Here is a 9,506-nt window from a genome sequence, read left to right as displayed (position 1 = left end):
GGGGACATATGTATGCCCATGGCTCATACATGCTGATGTATTAGGCAGAAACCAACACAATATTATAATTATCCTTTGATTAAAAATAAATAAATTAGGGGGAAAAGGGATATGAAAAATGCATTTATAGAAGTATGAAGTCCACTCAAAGCAAATATTTATATTTGAGTTATATGCGAAGAGACTTTGACCACAGCACACACATTTGAGTGAACACATATTTCCATGGAAGATGGATGTCATAAAACCAAATAAATATGAAAAACCTCTAGAAGTTAATTAACAAATAGAAATGCTATCTGATTTTGAATATTTTTTTATTTATACTCCAGAGAGTGGTTTTAGCTGTTTAGGACTATGTTAAAAACCAAGAGAGTTTCTTGTACAGCATTTGGATAAGATACAGTATATTTGAATACTTTTTAGTGTCCTTTAATTAGAATGACTTTTCTAAGAGAGAAAAAACTTTTACTAAAGATTTTTCCTTCAAAACTAAGGGGACACATATTACATCATGTTCATGGATTTATTATGTCAAAAAGTCCTTACTTCTCTTGCATTCTTTGGCCCCATGCCTCTAAAATAGGCAAGTAAAGAAGCAAATAATATTTGGGGCCTCATTAAAGATGTGCACACAACTGAGAAATATTGCTAAAGGTGCTAGGCCATGTGCCATCAACTGTGAATATTTTATTTGTTAATTGCTTAAATCCAAAGTATGGACACTTCTCTGGGAGCCTCTAATATTGTTTTGTATATTCAACACTCTTCTTTTCATAAGGTATCCCGTGTACATGGAAAAAAAGAATTTAACAGGTGTCTCTGAATTCCTCCTCTTGGGCCTCTCAGATGATCCGAACCTGCAGCCCCTCTTCTTTGGACTCTTCTTGTCCATGTACCTGGTCACTATGCTTGGGAACCTGCTCATCATCCTGGCTGTCATCTCTGATTCCCACCTCTACACCCCTATGTACTTCTTCCTCTCCAATCTGTCCTTGACTGATGTCAGTTTCAGTACCACCACCATCCCCAAGATGCTAGTGAACCTCCAGACACACAGCAAATCCATCACCTATGCAGGCTGCATAACTCAACTGACCTTTTTTTCTCTTTTTGCATGTTTGGAGAGTCTCCTTCTGACAGTGATGGCCTATGACTGGTTGGTGGCCATCTGTCACCCTCTACACTACCTAGTCATCATGAACCCCCGCCTCTGTGGCTTGTTGGTCCTGGTGTCATTCTCCATCAGCCTTTTGACCTCCCTGCTGCACTACTTGATGGTGTCACAGCTTACCTTCTGTGCCATAGTGGAAGTTCCTCATTTCTTTTGTGATCCTCCTCAACTCTTCAATCTTTCCTGTTCTGACACCTTCATCAATAACATATTAATCTATTTCATTGGTGCCATCTTGGGTGGAGTTCCACTCTCGGGGATACTTTAATCCTATACTCAAATTATTTCCTCCACTCTAAGAGTATCATCTTCAGGTGGGAAGTACAAAGCCTTCTCCACCTGTGGTTCTCATCTGTCAGTTGTTTGCTTATTTTATGGAACTGGCCTTGGGGTATACCTCAGCTCAGCTGTCTCATCTTCCCACAGGAAGGGTGCAGTGGCCTCGGTGATGTATACTGTAGTCACTCCTATGCTGAACCCCTTCATCTACAGCCTAAGGAACAAGGACATAAAGAGTGCCCTCTGGAAGATTATTATCAGAAGAACCTAATTTCAATACCTGTGTCATATGTGCCTGTATGTGTGTGTGTGTGTGTGTGTGTGTGTGTGTGTGTGTGTGTGTGTGTATGTGTGTATGTTCCTAAGACTACTAAAGGCAGTAACAACAAATATGTGCAAGAAGTGATTCTGAATATTCAGTTTCACACCATATATGTACCTACCTATCTGGCTCTCTGTTTATATACTTTCCTATTAAAATAGCTCTAATGGAATTGGAACATTATTTAGTCACCCTAGTCATAACCATTCCAAGATTTTGCATACCACATCACTACACCTTTTCAATTTCCTTATGTATTACACAGAGCCCTTTGTCCCTGGAAGTCTTGTTTCTATAGTTACAAAATAAATTCAGCTCTTTGCTGTTGTTGTTCAGTATCTGAGTCATGTCTGACTCTTGCGACTCCATGAACTGTAGCATAGCAGGCTCCTCTGTACTCCACTATCTTCTGGAGTTTGCTCAAATTCATGTGCATTGATTTGGTGATGCTATCTAACCATATCATCCTCTGCCACCCACTTTTCCTGCCCTCAATCTTTCCCATCATCAGAGTATTTTCCAATGAGTCAGCTCTTTCCATCAGGTGGCTGAAGTATTGAAGTTGAAGCTTCAGCATCAGTTTTTCCAATGAATATTCAGAGCTGATTTCCTTTAGAATTGACTGGCTTAATCTCCTTGCAGTCCAAGGGATTCTCAAGAGTCTTCTCCAGCACCACAAATCAGAAGCATCAATTCTTTGGTGCTCAGCCTTCATGGTCCAAATCTCACATCTGTACATAACTACTAGAAAAACGATTTTGACCTTTGTCAGCAAAGTGATGTCTCTGCTTTTTAGTAGGCTATCTATGTTTGTCATAACTTTCCTTGCAAGGAAGGAAACACAGCTCTATTTCTTGCTATATATTGATTCTATACTTTTCCTTTTATTTTTCCCTATTTGTCATATGTATCTATACTGTACTATAATGATCAACATATCCAATTGCTTTATTTAATTGCTTATTATTGTTAATAATATTTTTGTGAAAATAGGATGGGTATATCATTTCCAAATCAGAGAAATTTGGAAATTTGGAAAGGGCACTATGAATACTGAGTTTACATAAGCAGTTATCAATTGGGACTTTCCTAGGAAAACTGGGGTATATGCTTCCCAAGGAGTAGCGAGGAGACTACCTACCAGAGCAAAATTGATTCCAAAATTTTCTGATAAATCTCCTTCCTATTCCATCTAACTTCTCCCCAATCATATTACTTAGTGAGACAGAAAGGGACAAAACACTGAATGATTCCACAGCTAAAGCAGTCATATTTAAAGAAAATGATGGTTGCAAAAGGCTTTGGGATCAGGAGAAGGGGAGTTAGTGTTTAATGGGCACAAAGTGTCCATTAGGTGAAGATGAAATAGTTCTGGAGGTGGATGGTGGTGATGGTTGCTAAACAATGTGAATGTACTTAATGCTGTTGAATTGTACACTTAAAAATAGTTAGGAGGTAAACCTTATGTTATGTTTTTTTTCTTATCACAACAAAAAAATCTCCTGTCAGAAATGAGAGATGGAATGCTCCAAGTTTGCATGTTAGCCCTCAGGAATCAACTCCTAGAGGTACCTGCCTCAGCTTCAGAGAGCCCACATATGAAGACTGCATTATGGGGGGGGGGAGGGGGAGAGAGCATTTGGTACCTTTCCCCCAACTGCAGTCAACTCTAGGGGATCATCGTTAGAGCACCCTGGTGATTTTCATAGAACTTTGAGGGTCTTCAACTTGGTTTGACTTTTCCACTGCCCTTTCATGCTACAGAGAGTTTGCCAAACAGCAGAGTCTACAGAACAGTTCTCACAAGACTGTCCTCATTTCAGACAACAACCCAAGTGCAGTGGTTCCCAGAGTGACTTTCACTATGGGTATCTTGGCTCCAAATTCAAAATATATAATAACAAAACCCATAAATCTCCAAAACAGAAAGCCCAAAACTTGAGACCAGGACTATAGAAAGAAAAATATGACAATGCCAGAGACAGAAAACTTAACCATGAAAATAGAAATATAATCACATTCTTTGAAGAGAAGACCAAAATCTCTCTAGATTTCATGATTAATTCAGTGAATTTACAGACATAAAAACATGTATTGCTTCCCCTAATTGAGAAAAAAGAGTGTCTGATTTTTATGATGAGAAAATAAACTGGAAGGCAGAGGTGAGGAATACAAATCAGCCTCTTCCAGGCTCTACTGGATCCTTCCTAATACATTCACTTTTCTTCTTTTCCTCCTCCATTAAATTAGCAAACCCTCAGGGACCGAGAGACCATGGACCAGTTTGGCTAATTATCTGCTCTGTGCATGGAGGTCTCCAGGCTGAATTACTGTAAATAATCAGGCTGTGCTTCCCAGACCTTCAGTTAGCCAGCTCTAGTCCAATGGGATCCATACCTGTGTGTCTCATCCTCCCAGAGTTATTGTCCACACCAGGAGGCCCACACCTGAGTCTGTCTTACTGCCTGTTCTTAGGACAAATCCTCAGTCTTCATCCAACAGCAGGTAGGGGACAGGCAGCCAATCTGCAACCCTCAGTCCTGGTCCAGCGGAGACACAGCCCAGCCCAGAGAGTGCCAAGTGCAGTGGGAGACCCTGAATGCAGGAGGGATGAGGGAGACTTGTATGCTCACCATCAAGGCAGTGGGACAGTTATAATAATCAGTGGGAGGCCACCAAAATGCAAAGATCAACTCAAAGTCTACGAGGTTTATGTTATTGTTAGTGGTGGGGATCCTAGAATGCCTATTCAAGTTTTGTTTTCCTTCCACACTGATTCTATCTACCTTGGGCATCTTTTCTACCTGATTAGGAGATGGGTCCTTCTAAAAGTGTTCCCTAAGTACTCCAGTTGATTTTGAAGGTGATGGTGTTGAAATGATGACAATAACCACAGTTTTACAAAGACTTATGTAGGAATCCATATGCCAGAGCCTGGAGTAATTTTTTAATGTAGTTTGTTATTTTATTTGCACTGGAAGTGTGAATGTTTTAGTCACTAATTCATATCCAACTGTTTACAACCCCATGCACTGTAGTCTGCCAGGCTCCTCTGTCAATGGAATTCTCCAGGCAAGAACATTAGAGTGGGTTGCCATTCCCTTCTCCAGGGGATCTTCCCAATCCAGGGATCAAACCTGGGTCACCTGCATTACTGGTAGATTCTTTACCATCTAAGCCACCAGGGAAACCACAAGAATACTGGACTGGGTTGCCATTCTGTTTTCCAAAGATCTTCCAAACCCAGGGACTGAACCCAGGTCTCCTCTATTGCAGACAGATTCTTTATTCTTTGAGCCAACAGGGAAGCCCTTTATCTGCATTCCCATCCCCCCAAAAAGAGCAACATGCATTATTATCATTTTCCACCTGAGGATAGGAATTTTAATTTTAATGTAATTTTGATCAGGCTCTGTGGTAGAGAAGGGGATAAAGTCAGATTTTTACAAATGCAGGCAGTGAAACTCCATTTATAAGGCACCTAGACAGTATTGTCACTTGTGACACTCCATTTACAGGGCAAAAGTGACACTCCATTTACAAGTCACCTTGACAGTATTCTCTCATGCCAATCCAGCCAACATTTAGGGGGCTGAATTTAGGAGAAACACAAAATTCTCTATAAGGAAGAATTGGCATGAAAAGCTCTCTTAAGCTGGCATAAGGAGGCCAAATCAGTGTTGAGACCTGATTAGGTGTTAAATTTTTTGACTGTTCATAAGAGATTTTTTGATGAAAAATCAAGCCTTCATATATATTCAGGAGTAGAGGGATATTTAAGAAGTTTTACCTGGCATGACAAAAAAATACAGCAAAATGTAAACTCAACCTCCAATCTTTTTCTGAAAGTATTTGATACCAATTGAAAAAAAATTCTGTGTATCTTTGGAAACATGTTACCTAGGTCTTCCATCCATTTTTTATTGATTTTTTTTCTGATACTGAGTTTCACAGGATCTTTCTATATTTTGGGGATTAATTCTTTGTCAGTAGCTTCATTTGCAAATATTTTTTCCTATTTTGAGGTTTGTCTTTTCATCTCATTTATGGTTATTTTTCCTGTGCTAAAGCTTTTAATTTTAATTGGGTCCCATTTTTGTTGATGTTGTCAATTTATTTTCATTACCCTTGGTGGTAGGTCAACAAAGATCTTACTGTGATTTATGTCAAGGAATGTTCTCCCTGTTTTTCCTCTAATACTTTATTTGTGAATTGGTTAAATCCAATTTGGACACTTATCTAGTGCCTCTACCATTGTTTTGTGTATTCAACACTCTCTACTTTTTTTGAAAGGTGTCCCATCAACATGAAACCACAGAATCTAACAGGTGTCTCAGAATTTCCGCTTCTGGGCCTCTCAGATGATCCAGACCTGCAGCTCTTCCTCTTCGGACTCTTCCTCTCCATGTACCTCGTCTCTCTACTTGGGAACCTGCTCATCATCCTGGCTGTCATCTCTGATTCCCACCTCCACATCCCCATGTACATCTTCCTTTCTAACCTATCATTGACTGATGTCAGTTTCAGCACAACCACCATCCCCAAGATGCTTGTAAACTTCCAGACACACAACAAATCCATCACCTATGCAGGCTGCCTAACTCTACTGACCTTTTTTTCCCTTTTTGCATGTTTGGAGAGTCTTCTTCTGACAGTGATGGCCTATGACCGGTTGGTGGCCATCTGTCACCCTCTGCACTACCTGGTCATCATGAACCCCCGCCTCTGTGGCTTGTTGGTCCTGATGTCATTCTCCATCAGCCTTTTGAACTCCCTGCTGCACTACTTGATGATGTCACAGCTTACCTTCTGTGCAGATGTGGAAATCCCTCATTTATTTTGTGAACTTTCTCAACTCCTCAACCTTTCCTGTTCTGACACCTTTATCAATAACATATTAATCTATTTCATTGGTGCCATCTTGGGTGGAGTTCCACTCTCAGGGATCATTTACTCTTATACTCGAATTATATCCTCCATTCTGAGAGTCTCCTCATCAGATGGGAAGTACAAAGCCTTCTCTACCTGTGGTTCTCATCTGTCAGTTGTTTGCTTATTTTATGGAACTGGCCTTGGGGTATATCTCAGCTCCACTGTCTCATCTTCCCACAGGAAGGGTGCAGTGGCCTCAGTGATGTACACTGTGGTCACTCCTATGCTGAACCCCTTCATCTACAGCCTAAGGAACAAGGACATCAAGAGTGCCCTGTGGAGAATTATCATCAGAAAAGCCTAATTTCAATACTTGTGTAATTTTTCTGTTGTTGTTTGTTAAGACTATAAAAGACAGTAAAATCACATATGTGCAACAAGTAACCGTGAATCTGCAGTTTCATAGCATATATGTAGCAATCTGGCTTTCTGGTTGCACATTTTTTCCCTCTTAAATTAGCTCTACTGAAATTGGGACATTATTTGAGGGTCATAAGCCTTCCAAGATTTTGCACACCACCTCATTGTACACTTCTCAATTTCTTTATGTATTGCCCAAAGCGCTTGGTCACAGGCAGTCTTATTTCTATCACCTCCAAATAAACACAGATCTATTTCTTGTCATATACTGAATCTATGGGTTTTCCTGCTGGACTAACAGTAAAGAACCCTCCTGCAGTACAGGAGATGGGGGTTCAATCCCTGGGTTTGGAAGATCCCCTGGAGAAGGAAATGGCAACTCACCCCAGTATTCTTGCCTGGGAAATCTCATGGACAGAGGAACCTGGCAGGGTACAGTCCCTGAGGTCTCAAAACATCTTAGGACTAAACATCAACTGCCTCTATGTTTTCCTATTATTATTCCCTATTTGTTACATGTATCTAAACCCTACCTTAATGACCAAGACATCTAATATATTTTGCTCCTTAATGAATTTTGGGCAATTAGGATGGGTATTTCATTTCATTTCCAAACCAAAGTATTCTGATATCAAAATAGAACACTATGAATACTAGGTTTGAAAAAGAAGTTGTTGCACTTTACTAGGGAAACTGGGATGTGTGCTTCCTGAGGGGTACATATAGAGTACCCACCAAAGTCATTTTCCAATTTTCCTGATAATTCTCCTTCCCATTCCATCTAACTTCTCCCCAATTTTATTACATAAGTGAAGTTGCTCAGTTGTGTGTGACTTTTCACAATCCCATGGACTGTAGCTTACCAGGTTCCTCTGTCTGTTGAATTTTCCAGGCAAGAGTACTGGAGTGGGTTGCCATTTCCTTCTCCAGTGGATCTGCCCAATCCGGGGATTGAACCCAGGTCCCCCTCATTTCAGGCAGACGCTTTTCCCTCTGAGCCACCAGGGAAGCCCAATCATATTACATAATCAGACAAAAAGAACAGGAGTTGAGTGATTCCACTGATATGAAGGACCTAAAGTAGTCAAAGAATAGACAGAGAAGAGAATGATGACTGCCAGAGGCTTTGGGAAGAGGAAAGGGGAGTTAGTGTTTAATGGGCACAGAGTTTCAGTTGGAGAAGACAAAATAGTTCTGGAGATGAATGGTGGTGATGGTTGCAAAACAATATGAATATACTTAATGCTACTTAACTGTACACTTAAAAAATAGTTAACAGAGTAAAATGTATCTTATGTTGTTTTACCACACACACACACACACACACACACACACACAATCAGTCAGAAATGAGAGACAATTTCCCCAAATGTTGGGTGTTACTCAGCCCTCAAGATTCATGTAGATGTATGGCAAGACCATCACAATATTATAAAGTAATTATGCTCCAATTAAAATAAAGAAACTTTTAAGAAAAGAATTAACTTCTAGAGGGATCTCTCTCTGCTACAGAGAGCCCAAGGCAACCCACATCCAAAGATTGTGCATGATGTGAGTGTGTAAGCATTTGATTCCTTTAGAGCACCCTGGTGGTTTTCATAGACCTCTGAGGGGCTTCAACTTGGCTTTACTTTTTCCACTGCCCTTTCATGCTGAAGAGAACTTGCCACACCACAAAATCGATAGAACCATCCTCACAAGACTGCCCTCATATCAGATACCACCATAAGTGCAGTGGTTCCCAGGGTTCCATGTCTAATTTGTGCTGAATGTTCTCAGTGCTCAGTCGTATCCAACACTTAGCAACCCCATGGACTGTAGCGCACCAGGCTCCTCTGTCCATGGAGTTTTCCAGGCAGGAATACTAGAGCTGGTTGCCATTTCCTATCCCAGAGGATCTTCACAACCCAGGGATAGACCCTGCATCTCTTGTGCTTCCTGCAGGGCAGGTTGGTTCTTTACCACTGTGCCCCTTGGGAAGTCCCATGTCCAATGTAATTGAATATTCTTATTATCTGATAGGCAGAAAACTAGACAAATAAATGCAGCTTAATTGAGAAAACTGCATATCTAGTTTTCTGTCTATCAGTTAATGAGGAATTAATCTCTGAGTTCCTCATACATAGACTATGAGCCAGGAGTACTGCAAGGATAAGATGTAGAAGGTCACAACAGACCACATCTCACATATCCTGCTTTAAAACTAAAAGGACACTGTCTTAATGAACACCAAGAGTTCAAACACAAAGGTTTTAAAGAAACATATATTTAGAGAGAGGTATAACCCCTTTGTTGAGTAGAAATAAGCAATGCAGGAGATGCCAGAGACCCGGGTTTGATTCCTGGGTTGGGAAGATCCCCTGGAGGAGAGCACGGCAACCCACTCTAATATTCTTGCCTGGAGAATCCCATGGGCAGAGGAGCCTGGTGGGCTATAGT

The 9,506-nt window shown here is 40.6% G+C and overlaps 1 protein-coding gene and 1 pseudogene across 1 annotated transcript; both read left to right on the top strand.

Annotated features, from left to right (window-relative positions):
- Positions 1–794: 794 nt before the first annotated feature.
- LOC136166345 (olfactory receptor 7E178-like) lies at positions 795–1,724 on the top strand (annotated as a pseudogene).
- Positions 1,725–6,081: 4,357 nt separating this feature from the next.
- Positions 6,082–7,011, top strand: LOC136166337 (olfactory receptor 7E178-like). Its single transcript, XM_065932474.1, has one exon. The coding sequence runs from the start codon at positions 6,082–6,084 to the stop codon at positions 7,009–7,011; it is 930 nt and encodes a 309-aa protein (XP_065788546.1).
- Positions 7,012–9,506: the final 2,495 nt, after the last annotated feature.

The sequence above is a fragment of the Muntiacus reevesi genome, chromosome 1, assembly GCF_963930625.1.
Source record: "Muntiacus reevesi chromosome 1, mMunRee1.1, whole genome shotgun sequence".
In the NCBI taxonomy this organism is placed as follows: domain Eukaryota; kingdom Metazoa; phylum Chordata; class Mammalia; order Artiodactyla; family Cervidae; genus Muntiacus; species Muntiacus reevesi.
The sequence above is the reverse complement of the archived record's forward strand: the minus strand, read 5'-3'. Positions and strand labels throughout refer to the sequence as shown.